The sequence below is a fragment of the Sarcophilus harrisii genome, chromosome 4, assembly GCF_902635505.1.
Source record: "Sarcophilus harrisii chromosome 4, mSarHar1.11, whole genome shotgun sequence".
Taxonomy (NCBI): domain Eukaryota; kingdom Metazoa; phylum Chordata; class Mammalia; order Dasyuromorphia; family Dasyuridae; genus Sarcophilus; species Sarcophilus harrisii.
The window spans coordinates 452120541-452138697 of NC_045429.1; the positions used below are offsets into that span (position 1 = coordinate 452120541).

Consider the following 18157-nt stretch of genomic DNA (forward strand, 5'->3'; position numbering starts at 1 on the left):
GCTCCAGAATAATGAGCAAGATGGTGGAGGCAGCAGGATGTGAACCAAGTCAGGCTGGAGAGGAGGCAGAGTCTGTCCCAGAGAGTGAAAGGTCTGGCTGGCTTGGCTCATCTGAGTGACCGCACCCGCCGCTGCCTTTCGGACCCCCGGGAGGATGCCCCGTCAGTGTTTCAGATCCACCGCATCCCGAGTGAAACGTTCGCTTCCTGTGGCTCGGAGAGCTCCAGACCTCTCCCCACTCTGGGGGGCCTGCACGTGCCCCCTGGCTAATGAATGGCCTGTCTCCCCGGTGGTCCATGAGCTTCCAGAGGGCAGGGACCCTGGAATATCTGTGGATCCCCAGTGCATAGTAGGGCGCCTGGCCCAAAGGTAACACTAAAGAAATACCATCCAACCAGCTGGACCATGGCTCCTGCCCAGGAGGTTCCAGGTGGGGACTGGACCGGGTCACCAGTGCCGAGAATTGTGGGAAATTGACCCTGTGATCACACCCTCACATTGAAGTCTCCCACCGACCCCCACGCTCATTCCCAAGGCATCCGGAGGCTCCCGGGGCTCGCACCCACCTTGGGATGTCCCATCATCACATGTAGTGATCTCCCAGCCCCGTCCCTGCTGCAAAGAGGAATCGGCTGTGCTGTGAACAAAAGTCAGAGACTTGTGAATCCCAGTGACTTATGTAGCACTGAGTACACAGAAGGAGCATAATAAACACACGCTGATTGACTATGCCTTGGGGAAAACAACATGGCCCTGTACAGGTCCCACAGTTCTGCCACTGAATAAGTGGAACACCTCCCAGTCCTCCCCTCCCTCTGGGAAAAAACCTCAGGGATCAAAGGGCACAGTGACTCTGGAGGTCTCCCAGAGTGATGGGTCGGTCCTGCAGTGTGCTACGTCAGATCCAACTGCCTCAGGAAAGCCGAGTGTTAAATTTTCAGTGTTCATATTTATACCTTAGCTTCCCGAAATCAACAGGCCCTTTATATGAGGACTTGATGTATGCTTGTGTTGATTTTCTGTTCTCTTTCTGTCTCTCCCTCTCTCTTCCCCCTCTCTCCCCCCCACCCCGTCTCTCTGTCTCTGTCTCTGTCTGTCTGTGTGTGTATATGTATGTATGTATATATATAAAAATATATAATCTGCTTTTCTATACTTAAGAAAGTGATGGAGAAAATGTGATTAATGCAGATTTAATTTAAATGTATGTCAAGTGTATTTTTCCCGGGAAGCCCATAGTTAAACATGCAGCCTGCTCAAGTCCATCCTAGAACAAAGTTCCTGTGACCCTGGGGCTGCTGCTCTCAGAATTCTGGCCTTGGGGAGGCCCCGGGGGCACTCAGGCAGCTTGAACCCCTTGGAAGGGGGGAGGAATGCTTGGAATGGTCTGAGGGGCTGTTAAGGCCCCCCCCCCCATTTGCTTCTTCGCATGCAAGTTCTCCCCCCTGGGGCCAGAAGGGGAAGTACCAACCTGCCCATTCAGCAGTCCCTGGAGGGCCAGGCAGGGAGCAGCGGATGGGGGGGAGGGGTCCGGGAGATGGCTGGAAAGCTCCCCTCACACCCATTAGGGCAGGAAAGCGCCCAGACCGCGGGCCTCAGCGGCACAAACTCCCCCCTCCCCCCCGTGTTGCTGAGCCAGCAGCTTTCCGGGCTCAGAAGACATTCCCAGGGGCTTAGTGAGCTGGAGGAGGGACCCTGGTGAGGGGAGCGGGAGATAAAGGGGGAGGGGCTTTCCTTAGAATTGTATTATATAATGTCATAATCTGTAATATAACAATATACATTCCATTTTTATATTATTATAGAATATGTCTTTATGTTGTATTAGAGTATTAGGTTATGGTACATAATATTTAGTTACATTGTTATATATGTGATTCTTTACAAAAAATTAAAGCAGAGTTGGCTTTTTCAAGACTCTGTTGCATGGGAGGGGGGAGGGGGGAAAGGAGGGGGGAGGGCTCCAGACAAGGTCGTTCACCACAACTTCAGGCAATCCCGCTCAGTCCAAGAGGAGCAAGCTCGAGCCCTCCCTTGAGGCCGCCCTGCACCCCCTCTGTAGAGAGGAGGAAGGGGGGGCCTCTCCCCCCAGCAGAGCTTTCATCAGCTCGCTCTTTCTTCTCACTTGTCACAGAGGCTCCCATGGGCCTGTGCCCTCCCTCTAGGGGTCCCTCAGGCAGGATCTGAACCCAGGACTCCGGATCTTTCCAGGCGGCCCCTTTGGGTTCAGTTCCTCGACAGACAGGTTTTCTTGCCGTGTCTCCCGTAGATTCTTCTTCTGGAAGCGGCCGGGAGCGTGATGACTTCGGAAAACGATATTAGCAAGACCACGCCAACCTGGAATAAGGATTTCTTACCGGACGCCATCCCACTGTCTCACCCTGGGACCGGGAGGAGGAACCCCCTGGGCCCCGCGGGTCAGTGGAGCTGCGTGGGGGGTCCCTGAGGGTCCCTCCCCTCATTCTTCAGCGGGCCCCCAAAGCCCCCCAGATGCGGGCTGCCCAGCGGGGTCAGTGTGAGACTGGGAGGCTCAGGGACCCCCAGGGCGGGGCAGAGGCACTTCTCTTGCTGGGGCTTCATGATGATCATTAGAGCTTGGGGGTGGGGCAGGGTCTGACCCTGGCCTTGTTCTTTCTGCAGGATATGCTGGACAGATGGGACCTCCTGGACCCGTGGGCCCCTCGGGGCTCCCTGGGCCGCCTGGATCGAAAGGCGAAAGGGGCCAGATGGGGGAGATGGGCCCCAGGGGGCCCCCAGGTCAGTCCAGCCCGTGGGTCACATGCTGGGCTTCCATTGGTCTGGGAGGTGGGATCCGAGAGGCCCTGAGGCCGGCTGGGTACAGATGCATCCCAAGGGGCAGCGGGGCCAGTCCTGCCCCTGCCAGCCCCAGAGCCCTTCTCTGCCCCACTTACTGCCAGCCCAGTCGGGGTCCTTCTTTCCCAGAGCCTTGGGTCCCCTGGCTGAACGAGGCAGCAGCGGGAGAAAGGCCACAGCCTGTGCCAGCTCTGCCACTGGTGCCCTGGAGGGTCCGGGAGCGGGCCATGAGGGGCTTCCATGCCAAGGGGTACCGCCCACCTGTCCCGTCTCCTCTGGCCGGAGGACGCCGCTGGGCCGGCAGGGGGAGGTCTCAGTCACCTCTCCAGTCTTCCCCATGACGCTGACCTCCCGGGGAGGCTGCCCAAATCTGGGATGTCAGCCCCTTCCTTGTAAAAATGGGAAACTGAGGCCAGAGAATGGGTCGGGTGCCTGTCTGTGGCAGAAATAGAATTCAGAGCCCATTCTTCCTCCCGCCAAGGACGGCTCATCCCACATGCCCAGGGGGCCGGCCTCCTGCCCCTCTCTGGCCACTTTCCCCCTTGCTGTGGTCAGTGATTACTCCCTAAGGATCAAGAGAAGCTGCTTGTTGAGATGTTCCATTATTGTTACAAAGCAGCAGCATCTGGGCCAGAGACAGGGCAAGAAGTCATCCCGTCCAGCCCCCTGTCTCCAGGCTGAAGCATCCTTACGCCGCTGCAGAAATCGGGCACTTTCGTGCCTGAATGGATACTCACCAGCCTGTCTTTGTCTCTGATTTTAGGGCTCCTGGGGCCGCAAGGCCCAAGGGGATTTCCTGGAGAGACTGGGCTCCCTGGGCCACCTGGGCCCCCGGGCCCTCCTGGCAGCCCCGGCCTTCCGCCCCCATTCCAGCAGGGTGTTCTGTATTCCCTCCAGCCCGCAGGAGAGAAGGAAAGTAAGTGCCCGCTGTGCTTTGCCCCCTTTCCCCCCAAGGAACAGGGTGGGGGCCTCTGTGCCTCCTCTCAGGAAGGGGGCTTGCCTTGGGGGGAGCTTTGCCCCTGCTCTCCCCATGCTGCCGCCTCCTGGGGTGGAAGGGCTGAGGAAAAAGAAAGAAGATGGGGAACAGAGGAGGGCTCATGGCTTTGGGGGTCAGCAGGGTCACTGGGGAGCTTGCGGGTCACCCACAAGCCGGGGGCACTTAAGGCAGTGTCTTCTCCAGGGCCTCTCTGGCCCTCAGAACATGAGCCTGGTAATGGTGAGCCCAGGCTGGACTGTGGTCTGGCCTCCATCAGTCTGGCTCAGGAGGAGCTGCAGCCCCTCTCCTAAAATGACCTTTGGAACCTACTGAAAGGTCCATTGTGAGCAGCTCTCTGAGCCCCCCACTCTATGAGCCTCCTACTCTATGAGCACCCCACTTTGAGCTTCTCACTCTCTGAGCCCCCCTCTCTATGAGCCCCCCACTCTATGAGCCCCCTGCTTTCTGGATACCCTGCTCTGCAAACCTCAGGGCACAGAGGAGGGGAAGGGTCCTGCCCAATGGAGGGGGTCTCAGGCAGAATTTGAGCTCAAGCCCTCTGATTCCCACGCCCTTTGCCCATCATTCTGCCATGGCTCTGGGAGGGCTCTGATGTTTGAGACATCCGGCTCAGTGTGTGGGGCCAGGATCTCCTCAGGCTTCCCTGGCTGGATAACCCACATGCCCTGCGACCTTGAGAAAAGCTTTGCCATGAAAGGCACTGGGAGCTTCTTGTGGCACAATGGACAGTGGAAGGCTGGTGGCTGCCATCTTGCTGCACCATCTTGGAGTGATAGCTTCCCTTCTCTGGGCCCAACTCCTCATATGTGGGCAAGTGGCCCCAGTGACACACAAGTCCCTCTAGAGCTAAGGGCCAGTGGTGAGAAAGCCAGGTCAGCCTGGACAGCTCATGCAGGGGATAGCTTGTCCCCAGGCCCCCTGGAGGGCTTTGTCCCCAATTTCCCCTCTGTCCACTTGGGGATGGTCCTTGAGAGCAATCGGGCTCCCCTGAGTGTGGCCTTCCTTCTCCAACCCTTCATGGCTTCCTGAGGGAGACGGGGATCAGCTCTCACAACCAGAGCCCCTTCCCCAGACAGCAGCAGTCAGACTGTGTGTCCGTCCCTCAGTCAGTCACTTTGGGGAGAGCCACCAGGGGCCATCCTGGACTGGCCAAAGTCTCCCCTGAGTAAGGGGTTGTTGTGGCTCTCTTACAGATGGCGATTCCCAGCTGTCTTCCACCATAGTAGACACCATCATGGCAGGGATCCCTGGGCCTCGGGGCCCGCCTGGCCCTCCAGGTAAGCGCCCAGCCGGACGTGCCCTCCAGCCATTGCTGGAGCCCTGGAGAGGGCTTGTCTTGGGAATCAGGCCCTGGGCTCAAATCCTGCCTCTGGGTGACCCTGGACAAGACTGTTCAGTTCCCCGGTCTCCGTTTTCTCATCTTTCAATGAGGGTGTTAGAATTGATGGCCCCTGAGGACCCTTGTGTGCCCTCAATAAAATCTGGGCATGGGGACCACGTGGATCCGGGGGTAAGGGCCAAGTGAAATCAGGGGTGAAGGCCATGTGGATTGGGGGCCCAGGGCCACCCAGATGCGGGGATGAGGGCCACGTTTCAGGACCAGGAGGAGGCTTGGTGCCAGGAGAAGGACTTAACATCCTCTCCTGAGGGGCAATGGTCAGAACCCTGGCAGGTTATAGCAAAGGGTGTGAGAAGCCCCACAGGGTTTTACATTTGATCCTGGAAGGGACAGAAGCTGCTGGTCTTTACTGAGTAGCCAGGATGGGGGGACAAGGCCAGACCTGCTCTCTGGTGGCTGAAGGCAGGAAGGACCGGACTGACGCGGGCCGGCCCAGCAGGACCTGCAGCCAGGAGTCCCGCCTGTAACAGCTTACGCAGGTCCAGGAAGGGTTTCCTTGGTTTCCTGGCTCCTGGAGCAGCATCTTTACCCGCTCTGGCCCGGCCGCCTCCGGCTTGTTCAGGGACATTCTAAGTCAGGAAGCCCAGCTTTAAATCTGGGGGTTCAGGGGCCACACTGCATTTGCTGCGTTCTGGGATTTATTTTTCATTAAGAAAGGACCCCTGCAGGACGTTCCAGGGCAGGGCCCTTTGCCTTTCCGGGTCTCAGTGCCTCATTTTTAAATGTTGGTCGGACTAAATGGCCTTGGAAATTTCTCCAGCTTGGGTTCCGGGATCTGAGGAGCCTCTGCTGGGCAGCCCCCCGCCCTTTGCAGCCTTCAGGGCCCTTCTTCGTAGAAGGAGCTTGATTAGACAATTTGCATGATCCCTCTAAATACTGTGATCCTGGAGCTTAACGGGCACCTCTGTGGGTTGCTGGCGGCTCACTCTCTCAGGTGTCCCACACCATGTGTGACTGGTTGGGCAGGAAGGTTAAGAACCTGCCTCTTGCATGGAAGCTCATTAGGTGATTTCTTTGCCCACAGGACCACCTGGACCCTCTGGACCCAATGGCCCCCCAGGTCCCATGGGAGTTCCAGGCTCTCAGGTAAGGAAATCCTGGCTGGGAATAACAAAGAAAGGTGGACACAGGGAAACCTCTGATTAAAAGGAGGAACTAAATCTCCCTTCCCCATTCCACCGGGGTCACCTCCCAGGAGGTTATTGCAGGTAAGACAGGGGTCTTCTGTCTGTTCTACCCCAATGCGAGGCAACATTTCATCTGAATAAATGGGAAACTACGCTCAGCCTTTAAAAAACAGACTTCTCCTCCCCAGGAGCCTTGACTTGACCTAAAATATCTTGTGTGGGGCAGAGAGTGTTGGGATTGAGGCAGAGAAATAGGTTTAAAATCTTGCCTCCACCCCATCTGGGCCTGTTTCCTCAGCTGTAAGATGCTTCTATGGGTCCTTCCAGCTCCAGACTGGAACATCAGCCCAAAAAGGGTGCCAGGGCAGAGTGCTTGTTGGCAGAGAAGCTTAAAAGTCCCCGGGAAGGAACCGTGGGGCTCCAATAATTATGGGCAGAGACATTGGCCAATGCTGGAGGCTCCGACTTCACTCTGCATATTTCCCGTACGATCAACAAGTCCCTGTGTTAAGAGGAGCTGATAAATGCCGTCTCCCTGACAAAGCCCATCTCCTCCCCGGAGAAGGCTGGCCATAGCAGAACTAAAGTCTCCCTCCAAGCCCAGATCCAGCCCATGCAAGTCCTTTCTCCCTAGAAAGAGGGTCCTCTGAGTGAGTGATCCGTCCCAGCTGCTGCTCTCCTTCCAAGGGAGCCTCCCTCCCTTTGCAGCCTTTGGGGTCCTTCTTTGTAGGAGAAGCTTTCACGGTCCCTCTAAATCCTGTGATCCCAGAGCACCTCTCCCTGGGCATATCTGCCTTTGAACAGAACGTACCTGGAGAGCCAGGTACTATTAAGAAATGGCGGGAATCTCGTGTGGCTGGCAGCAGGGTCTGACCACCTGTCACGGCTGCCAGCTGTCCACGGCCACAACGGCAGGGTCAGGGCATGTGGAGAAGGGAATTAGCCTCGTGCTCGGACCTCTGGGAAGCTGCCCACACCTTCACGGCACGGCGTTAATCAATTAGCCGCCTTGTACAAGCTCAAACATGTGGATGCTTTTTTTTTTTTTTTCAAATGTTTTACTTTTCCCAATTACATATTAAAATGCCTTCTAACCTTAGGGATTTTTAAATTTTTGAGTTCCAAATTCCTTCCTTCCCTCTTTTCTCTTCCCCCGAGATGAGAAGGCAGCAATTTGATACTGGTTATTCATGTGCATTCATGCAAAACACATTTCCATATTAACCATTTGTGGAAGAAATTACAGACCCCAAAGAAAGAAGTTTTTAAAAACACGCTTTCATCTACATTCGGTTCTTTGGAGGTCGATAGCTTTTTTTATCCTAAGTTCCTCAGAGCTGTATTGCTGAGAAGTGCTTAAACCTTTACTTCAGAGCGGAGCACTGGACAAAATTGCCGTTAACTGCGTACGTGTCTCCTGGGTCTGCTTGCTTCACTTTGCATCAACTCAGAGGAGTCGTTCCAAGATTTTCTGAAAGTATCCTATCCTGCTCGCCGTTTCTTATAGCACAAAGTGTTCCATCAAAGTCACAACTTGTTCAGCCACAGCCCAACTCTGATCCTTTTATGGAAAAGCTCCTAAATCTTGTATAATCCTGACTGTGGCTATTCGATATTTGAATGTTTCCTTTCTAACTGATTGCGCTATTTTCTCCTTAATCTGAGAGCTCTAGAATATGGTTATAATACTCCTGGGAGTTTTTATTTGGGGATCTTCCAGAAAGTGATAGATGGAGTTTGGGGTGTTTCTTTTTCCTGCAAAATCTCAGATCTCCATTTTCTTGGTGCCTTCTAATAAGTTACCACTTTGTTCTTTTTTATTTTTATTTTTTTATTTTTGCTGAGGCAATTGGGATTAAGTGACTTGCCCAGAGTCACACACAGTTGGGAAGTATGAAGTGTCTGAGAACATGGTTGAACTCAGGTCCTCCTGACTTCAAGGCTGGTGCTCTATCCACTGCACCACCTAGCTGCCCCTTTTTCTTAACTTTAAAAATTTTTTTGCCTCAGCTAAATAAACAAACAAACAAAAGTAAGTAAATAAAAAATAAATAAAGTTAAGAAGAATATGGTGAGCTTTCTGATGTTCTGGCAGTCACTGACCATTCTGCAAACCATCAAAGTAGCTGCTGGCTATGGTCTGTCTCCCCCTATAAGCTGCTTGAGGCTAAGAATTATTTCCTTCTTGCGTTTTGTTTCCAATACCTAGTACACTGTGTGTGCTTAATAAGTGCTTGCCGTCTGGACTTATATGACACCACTGTATACTACCTATCTTAAAAAAAGGAAAAGCAGCCAAAACTCTGGGAGGGACCATTTTATGTAGTCTTCCAACTGGGTGTACCATGTCTGTTCCCACACAAGTCTCCCTCAGAGTGCTTGGACATGAGCAAGCTAAAGGAAAGAGACTTTATATTTCATTAACGAAACATTTATTGAACAGCTACTGTGTGCAGAGCTTGGATATGTAGCAAAACCAATGATGTGTATGCTTAGGGCAATCAGCTGCATATTGGAGATTTGTCCCTAGACTATAAAAGTCACAAATATGATTTTACTTCTGGTTTGAATTTGAACCAGTAAAAGTTGACTCTGTACAGGAAACAACCACCCCACCACCCCCCATGTGGAGGTGCAGTGGTTGGATGAAATTGGAGGTTGAATTGATAAGGGAAAACCATGAGCCCATGTTCATCTTTAATTGGACATAATTGATTCAGTGGATTTTAAAAGGAATGGGTTTTTTAAAAAGAATAATAGGAATGGATATGAGAATTAGGGGTTAGAAGAGAAAACTACTGAAAGTATGAACTTAAAATGTGTTTTTTTAAAAATACCCCAGGAGGAGTTTGAAAATATCAAATGAAAATATTATAACTCTTCTTGATTTGGATCTTTTTCTCCCCATGATTTTATACAACTAAATTTATAGGTTTATTAATTTACAGGTTTAAATTACAGATTATATTTTTTTGGATGGAAGGACGACAAAATATATCTTGTTTTGCATCTTGTGTAAAATGCTTAAAATGCTGACAAGATGAAAATGTTTTAGGACAGCAATCTTAAGTGACAAGTGTATACCTTATTAAACATGCTTGCAGTAGGTCTCCAGATAGTCTAAATAAACATCCCTGTTGGGTGTTTTTCTCTTCTTTAAAATAATAATAATAGTTCTCTCTGGGAGAAAGCAGGTTTCTCGGGGAGGTTTTCTGGAGGCAGCCTTAGTTTCAGTTACAAGTAAATAATTACTCCAAAATTGCAGCCAGCTGATAAAAGTTCAGATCTTTTATTGTGTCCTTCAATATAGCCCGGTTAGCTCAGAGGCCTATCTCTCCTCTTGGTTGTAAGAGCTCCGCCCAAATGTCCAAATCCAAAGGTTTGTCCTTCTTACTCCAGCCAGCACCAAGGTAGAAGATACAATGAATCTCTTTTGTCTCGGACAGAAGGTGTGTGGGCTTCCTCACAGAGTACTCCTTTCCAATCCCTGGGAATGTTCCCAAAACAACTCTTTCGAGTGGCTCACTGGAGCTGTATTTATGCTACTTCTCCAAGAGTGGAATTGTGGGATATCTCCCAGCATGCTCTCTGAAATCTCCCAAACATGTGAACTCCAATGAGTACTTAAATATTTCTTGCTTCTATGAGCTCTCTAAAGATGTGAACACAAGCATCGTTTCTATCAGTAGTACTTAGTACCTTGTTTCAAGTTCTGGCCCAAAATATCTCCTTCTAAGATCAAATCAATCATATTGAACCATGCTAAATTAGGTAATTATTGTCTCTATCAACTCTAATGGCTTAACACTTTGTAAAGATTCTAACACATCCCATTGGCTGGAACTAAAATACAAGGAAATTCTTTGATGTTTGCTGGGCCTATAGATTTTAAATTAATTTCTGAGCTGCTGACTGCCTGCCTTATGCTTGCTTTTTATCCTCACCATTCCCCACCCGTCAACTCTTCAGTACTAATTCTTTAGAAGAATTTGAATCTGGACATAGGAGACAAGACACATGGGAGAAGCTCAAAAGAACACAGTTAAGTGGAGCTGTAGTTAAGGGGACAGAAAGAAAAGGGGAAAACTCTCCTTTCCCATTATGAATTGTCCAAAGAAAGCTGGGAGTTCAGGAAAGGGAAAATAAAACTCTTTGCCTTCTAACCTATAAGTACTTTTTGGTTCTTTCCCAAATCTCGGGTTTTTAGATTGAATTCAAGAGAGCATAAGAATTATAATGAATTGATCATTTGTTTATAATCATTGATAGTGTTAACATTAGAAATGGAAAATAGCATTATCAGTTTATATTGGAATATTTAAATATCTCACTGCTATTATTATTTTGCCCAATTTTTAAGCCAGATTTTAGTCATTTGAACTTGTTTTCTGTGTAAGCTTTTATATTTTAAATAAAAGGATGATGACAAAATAATTTTAAATTAAAGGAAGCAGTCAGGATCTTGATTTCTCACATCTTCAAGATGTTCATTTGTTAATCATCAAAAAAGATTGTGTAAAGGCTTTATTTGCACCTGCTCTATGGTTATTCAGATATAGTAGACTGGTAAGGAAATATGGAGGGTAGGATATTCCAAGAAATATACACACTTTGGATGACAACTTGCCCATGGGAGCCATGGATATTTTGAAGCATCTTATCGAATTTTCCGATTTTCTTTTGTTATTTGTCTCCCATTCTTTTGTGTTTGAGAGACTGGTAGTCATAGTACCTAATCAGAACTATGTCTTTTGGAAATATTTGTCATACAGTGCTTAAATTTTATATGTAAAACCACAGTAGAATTTGAATACTAGCAAACTCAAGATTTCTAGCTGAAACCAAGACTATTTATTTTTTACTTGCCTTTGCCTGTAACAATATCATGTTTTTCTCTGTGTGGTATTTATTTGCTTATCTTTGGTGACTGGAAAACTTAAGACTCCAGAACCCCTATTCCTTTCTTTAAGATAACAGATTTAGTCAATTTTGTTGAGTTTGTGCTATATGTTATTTTAAAAGAAATATTCTCATATGGATATAAATTAGGTGATATATGCTAAAATGGAATTATTCTAATGTGGTTTAGTAGATGAAATTTTGGAAACTCAGGCAAGTAAATAAAGGCAAGAAGAATAATGATTATCACCTACCACTACCATTTCACCATCACATTTGTCCTGAATTCATTTTAATAAGTTAACTAGCTTGGAATTACGATTCTTATGTCTAGACTTTATTTTCATAGCTGTTTTACTATAGGATAGAAATATGCATGTTTACATTTATGTAAAATATTTACAGTGTAAAGTCTTGCAGTTTACTCTGAAATCACATTTAAATAAGAAATTAAAGTCAGCCTTTACTTTAAAAAAAGTCTCACCAACTGCAAAAGGGGATGCTGGTGAGCCTGCATAGAAAGGTCCCCAGAGTTCAAATTGAAGGGAATGAAGGAGAAGAGGACCTGGGGGTAAAGGAAATGGCTGTGCTTCCCATACCGTGGGGATCTGTGACCCTTCATGAGGGAATTGGGGCCTGGGGGCTCGGTCCAGAGCTTAGCTGGGAGACAGAAGCTGCATCTGCAGAATCCCTTCTGGAAAGAGGTCATTGTGAAAAAAAGGTCCATTTCTGTTTAGGTCCAGGGCTCTGTATTTCTATGAATCACAGAAACCATGGCTGATGACCAGCCCAGAACTTTAGAGTAAGTCAGGAAATGAGACCCAGCAGCTCCCCTGGTAGTGGAGAGAGAGGGCAAGAGAAGCACAGGGGCAAGAAGGGTGGGAGTGGAGGAGTTGGTAAAAGAAAATAGGAAGTGTGAGAATGATGCCTGAGTCTGTGAAAAGTTAATGCAGGCCCTCCAATGTACATGAACGCGGAGCTGGAAAGGCTCTCGGAGGCCATGGGCCCCAACTACCCCGATCCAGAAGAAGCTGGACCCCCAAGGGGAAGGCCCCCACAGCTGCTGGGTCAGTCTGTTCTGTTTTTGATTGGTTCTACCCTCGGGACTGGTTCCCCACATCAAGCCTTCCATATACAGTTTCAGATAAACGTGGCTCCTCTTATGCCGGGCAAAAGTCCTAGTGACTTTTAAAGCTCTAAAAACAGATGTTTGGCCGTGGCCAGCCTTTCAGGGACTTGACAAAGGCTCTTCCCCAGGCTGACCTTCAAGAAGGCTCATGTGATGGCTCCTCCAGGCCTGAGACTGTTCTGGACCCGCTCCTGCCTTTCCTAATATGTGACCCCCAGAACTGAGCAGAGCTTTCCGGACAGGGCCGCCTGTGGCAGACACAGTGGACTTGCCAACTCAGAGATCTTATCCACCTTTTACACTGCCGGGTCACACTGTTGACTCCCTTGGGCTTTCAGTCTATGGAAACTTCTTCCATCCTATATTAGTGAAGTGGATTTTTCAAACCCAAACACAAGGTTCTATTTCCTCTTACTAATTCATCCCATCATTATTCTGTCATATCATCCAACATGTAAACTACTCCCTCCAGACTCTGAAATCTCCTGACAATGTGAAGCCATGCTATGTGGGACCTCCAATTTGGAGGTGAGATGACTCGCCTGAGGTCACACAGCTGAAGGGCAAGAGTAGCCTCCTAAGTCATTGCCGATAAACAGCATGTTCCAATTCCAGGATGGATGTTTGAGATGCTCAGTGAAGGACTTTACTGATGACCTCCTTGGGGTCTATATGGCCACCAGGGAGGTGTCTGGGACAGAGAGTAGCGAGAGCACTCTAGCCCTCTCTTCCCGTAAGTACAGACTGCTGCTAGCTTAATGGCCATAGTTTTATTTATATACCTTGATTATTTATTCATTGGAAAATGACTCTTGGTTCAGTATATTTGTGTTAGTTCTTGGATATACCTTGGATATCCCAGCCTTTAAACAAAGATATTTCATGAAAAGAATTTTTCCCAAGCAATTAAATCTTATTTGCAATTATATTTATATAATTATAAAAATATATATATATTTATAGAATTATTAATATAATAATTATATATTACATATATATAATTCTAGTTGTCCTAATTATATTTATCCTGTTCACACAAAAACTTGGTAATTTCATGTGATCAAAATCTATTTTATTTCATGATGGTCTCTGTCCTTTGCCCTTTGATTGGTTGAGACTTCTCTCCTATAATGGCCTTTGTCCCTTGATCGGTTGGGAGTTCTCCCCTATAATAGTCTCTGTCCTTTGATTGGTTAAGAGTTCTTCTCTATAATAAAGAGTCCTGTGATTGGTTGAGAGTCATCCCTACCCATAGTAATGAAAAGTGTCTTCCGTGTGGTTCTCTTAACTCAGTAGTTTGGTGATTTTTAGGGACTCCTGTAGAAATCTCCCCCTCCACAGAGTCCCCAGAGTGGCCCACAGGCTTCTGCTGCCCCGTCACAAAAATAATTATCTTCAGGACAAGCTGAGATTTACTGAATTTCCTTCACTTAGTAACAATCTCTTTCATTTTATTTTTAGGGTGAACCTGGTTCAAAAGGAATAGAAAAGGGAAAAGAGGTAAAAAAAAATTAGCTAAATGTTTTGATAAATATGTTCTCTCCCCTTTTTTCTCATTTACTGATGTTGGCTCAGTTTAGGAGACATTTAATGCTTTCTCAGTGCAAGGATGTTGAATTTGGGGTCAGAGGATCTAGTTTCATTCGGTTCTAGATAGAGCTAGAAGAGATCTCAGGGGCCAGCCAGCCCAGCTCACCCCCATTTTGCAGATGAGGAAACTTAGTCCGGGTGAGGTCCAGTGACTCGCCCAAGATCACACAGGTAACAAGGGGCAGAGTCGGGACTGGCTCACATACCCTGGGATTCCCTTCTTGCTGCCTCCCTGGTCTTCAGTTTCCTCATCTGTAAAATGACCAGAGGCCTGGCCAGCATTCCTGTGGCCTCCCCCTAGCTTTGGGGGCCGAGCTCCCTGGGTCTGTGGCTCCTACCCAAACCAGCCGGCTGAGCTGGGTGCGTGCTTGTCCCCATAGAGCGAGGGGGTGCAGCAGCTCCGAGAAGCTCTGAAGATCTTAGCCGAGAGGGTGCTGATTCTGGAGCACATGATCGGGATCCACGGTGAGCGTCCAGGGGCCCCAGGGGAGGGGGATCTGGCCCCAGGATGGGGTCGGGAGCCTGGGAGCCCAGCTGCCCAGAGGCCTGGAGGAGCCGACTGCTTCCTTCTCTTGGATCCCCACCCATCTCCCTGTCCTGCCCATCTTCCGGAGAAACAACTGGGGGGTTCCAAAGCTGCCCAAACCAAATGGAGCTCGCACTCTTGGGGGCAGACAGGGGGAGGCCTGAGCTTCCCAATCCCACTTGTATTCTCCAGCCTCCCGGTGACCTCCTGAGCTCTCTAATCCCGCTTGTATTCTCCAGCCTCCTCCACCCTGTCCATGGAGTTTCGCAGGCAGCTCCCCTTCTCCAAGGGCACCCCCACCCCCCGAAGGTCTTGTCGCCTCTTCCCCCACTTGTGTCTGTGCCGCTGAGGCACTGTCTGTCCTTCCTTCCAGACCCACTGGCTTCTACCGAACCAGGCTCTGGACAAGAGGGCATGCTCGGCTCCGCATCACAAAGCAGCAAGATGAAGCGAGGGGGCCCTTTGGGCTCCCCCCAACCCTACAACACCATCTCTTCCCTGCTCGACAGCCTGGAAGCCCGAAGGAATGGCTCCGAGAGCCGCAGCCTAAACTAGGCAGCCTGCCACCCCAAGACAACCCGTGCGCTGATTAAAGATACAGTATCTCTATGGACAAAAAGGCTCGAGGTGCTGGTCCTGAGCCCAGAACGTGGGAAGCTGGGAACTGGGGGGCAGGAGAGCCGGGCCCATAGAGTGCCTCAGGGGTTTTCTGGACAGGCCTGTTAGAAGTGGTCGTCCTCCCCCTGCTACGAGTGGGCTGGTGGGAGGGGGCTCGGCTCAGGGGCTCACTCCCACCAGGGGTATGGGGTGAGAGCCCCACTAGGATGGCGAGCTTGCCCTGCTGGGCTGGCTCTCTGTCACAGCAGCTTGGCAATAGGACCCCATGGGTCTCCGGTGCCCTCGGGTAGCCCCCCGCCGCATGCGCTGGACCAATCCCGGGCCTCCCTGGAAGAAGAGCTTGTATTTCTGACTCTGCTGCCCCTCCTCTCCTCAGCGCTGTGCCCTTTTGTCACCCCCAGTAAAAGAGGAAAACAATGAAGCGTCACGTGCCCGTGTTTGTAAACCAAGGGATTCAGTGGCCGTGTGGCCTGGCAAGCGGTTCCTAAGTACCTGGAATGTGGGAGGCTCCATGTCTGGGTCCCCGTTAGTGCCCCCCTTGACCAAAAGCTGCATTAACCAGAGCAAAGCCATCGTGGTGGGCGGGCACTGGGTGGGCACTGGGCAGGCACTGGGCGCACTCCCACAAATCCAGTGCTTTTCCAGTGTGACACCTCAGAGAACAGCATATGCCTTTCGTGTGTCTCCATCTGTCCCCACAAAGTCTGTCCAGAGCTCCATCCTGCAGAATGAGGAAGGAGCCCCGAGTCTCCAGAGCAGAGTTCTGCCCCCCTAGAAAATGCCAGTCATGGGGCTGGTGTGGTGGGATAGGGCATTGGCCCTGGAGGCTGGAGGACCAGACTTCAGATCCACCTCAGAGACCCAGCACTAATTGGGGAGGGATCCTGGACCTCACCTCCCAAAAAAAATCAAATGTTCGGAACTGAGGAAGAGGAGCAGAAGCAAGCCAGCTGTCTCCCTTTCAAAGACCTCCCCACCCCCCCAAGCTGACCTAGTTCAGGTTCTAATCGGACTGTGGGGTCTAAGTCCCTGCCTCCAAAAGTGGCTGGGCTGCTCTGGGATCAGAGCGAGGCTGCAGCATGGGACGCCCACCACCAGTAGGGGCTGGATGGGTGGGGACGGGCGTAGGGGCCGACCACTGACCCCCCAGACCGCTGTGCTACGGTCACTTTAGCCATCTCAGATAAACTAGGCAAGTTCTGTGAGTGAGCAAACCCCCACACTCCTAAACGGCTCAGGGCAGCAGTGAGTGGCAGGAGCACAAAGCTCAGCCCAGGGGTCCGAGTTAAATGCATGACCACTGCCTTCAGACTGACTCCATCTTAAAGAGCTGTGGAGGGTCTGCTTGATCCCGAGCAGCGTTCTCTGCTCCCACTGTTTCCCAGTCGGCAGTACTGTCTAATTTTGGTGCTGACTAGATTTGGGGGAATCACCCGAGCCTGAGAGAATCCCCTCACCACCCAAACGAATCTGGACCTTCAAGGGCTTGGATTGTTTTCTCTCACAAAAGCTCATGAACAGTGACTTCAACCAGCAGGGGCTCCGGGTCTGCCCTCTGGTGTAGGGGCTGCTGGAGACCCCTCCCCATTGACTGGACCTTTAATGTGTGTTCACTATCTTCCGAGGGGTGCTCTTCCCACCTCTTCGGTGTCACGTTACCACGCTGATGCCTTTCCAAGGTCACCAGCATCCCTTGTCTCTTTTAAATGAGTTTGTGGCTTTGCTTATCTCACTGAGGGAAAAATGGGGGGGGGGGAAAAAGAGAAAAAAAAACTCTCCTTTTTTGTATTAAGCTTAGAAGTGAGTTGGGTCTGTACTGGGATTCTACAGCTTTTCCAAGGTCACCAGCATCCCTTGTCCCTTTTAAATGAATTTGTAGTTTTGCTTAGCTCACTGAGGGAAAAATGGGGAGAAAAAAAGAAACTGTTCTTTTGTGTCAGGTTTAGAAGTGAGCCGGTTCCATGCTGAGAGTCCTCCAGTACTAAACTCCAGTGCTAGAATTCTCTGATCCTTGTGAGACAGAAACCGAGTCTGGAACACGTAGGGAAAAGTTAACCACGATGGTGTAACTGCATCCTGGACGTTTTTCCCAGTTGATCAGGGGAAAAGGCCAGAATTCTGGCTGATTCTCCTCCTCCCGGTGGCATTCCATGATGCTGACTTTATAGCCCAGGAGAATAACCTCCCATTTGCTATGATTACGGCGACTTCAACAAATCATGGAGCACATTTCTAAGCATGGAAGAAAATGCTGGTATTAGGTTGAGTGCCGAGTTTTAGACTCTTATTTATGTTGCTATGTTTTGTATGTGTAAGTGTCCTAGTTTTCTGAATTTTACTATACACTCTAATCATTTGTTCCTTTATCTACACATTACAGTTCTGCATAGGCTTTTCCAAAGGAAAACGCTGGCCGGCTTCTGCTTTTTGTTTTATTAGCTCACTCTAGCTTGCTCAAAATTGGCTGCCTGGCAGAAGAGGGATGCCACGGCCGGACCTCCAGTGGATGTCTCCCGGTTTCCCTGTGGGTTAGGGTTCATGTTATTGACCCCGCTCTCTGCTTTGGTGGCATTGGGTTGCAGGAGACATCTTGTACCTGGCGGGATCAGTGGTGTTAAGCCCACTGAGGTCCAAAGTCTTTCATGTAACGAGCTGAGAAATAAACATATTGTCTGTGACAAAACTCGTCTCTGGCAGCCAACGCAAGTCCTGGTTCCCCCATTCCCTCCTCCTCTCTCTCTACTGAGACTGACACATACTCGGGGCAGAAAAACAGGGGACGGGGAGGGGAGTCATGGGTCACAGCTCCTTGATTCTGGGAAAATGACCAAGTAACCTCATTGGGGAAGGGGATCAACTATTAGAAAACAGACGTCGCTCACCAAAAAGCCAGAAAAGTGGGCTCCAGCACTCATCTCAGGTCCCCTCTACCATATTGCGTGGGAACGAACACTGCTCCTGTGGAGGCTTCATGGTTTGGGGTGGTGGGGTCAGCACAGCCAGAGGTTCAGACCTAGAATGGGCAGGGGACCACATCTGTCTAGAGTGATACAGGCAA

At 49.8% G+C, this 18157-nt stretch overlaps 1 protein-coding gene across 5 annotated transcripts in view; it reads left to right on the plus strand.

Moving 5' to 3' along the window:
- COL26A1 (collagen type XXVI alpha 1 chain) overlaps positions 1-17752 on the plus strand; it is a 205186-nt gene extending 187434 nt beyond the window's left edge. For all 5 annotated transcript variants that reach the window (XM_031968034.1, XM_031968030.1, XM_031968031.1 and 2 more), the window contains 8 exons: positions 2270-2417; positions 2641-2757; positions 3578-3730; positions 5005-5088; positions 6235-6296; positions 13827-13865; positions 14336-14420; positions 14855-17752. In XM_031968034.1, the coding sequence (XP_031823894.1) occupies positions 2270-2417; positions 2641-2757; positions 3578-3730; positions 5005-5088; positions 6235-6296; positions 13827-13865; positions 14336-14420; positions 14855-15036 (870 nt within the window). In that variant the 3' untranslated portion in view covers positions 15037-17752. The remainder of the gene's footprint in view (positions 1-2269; positions 2418-2640; positions 2758-3577; positions 3731-5004; positions 5089-6234; positions 6297-13826; positions 13866-14335; positions 14421-14854) is intronic.
- Positions 17753-18157: the final 405 nt, after the last annotated feature.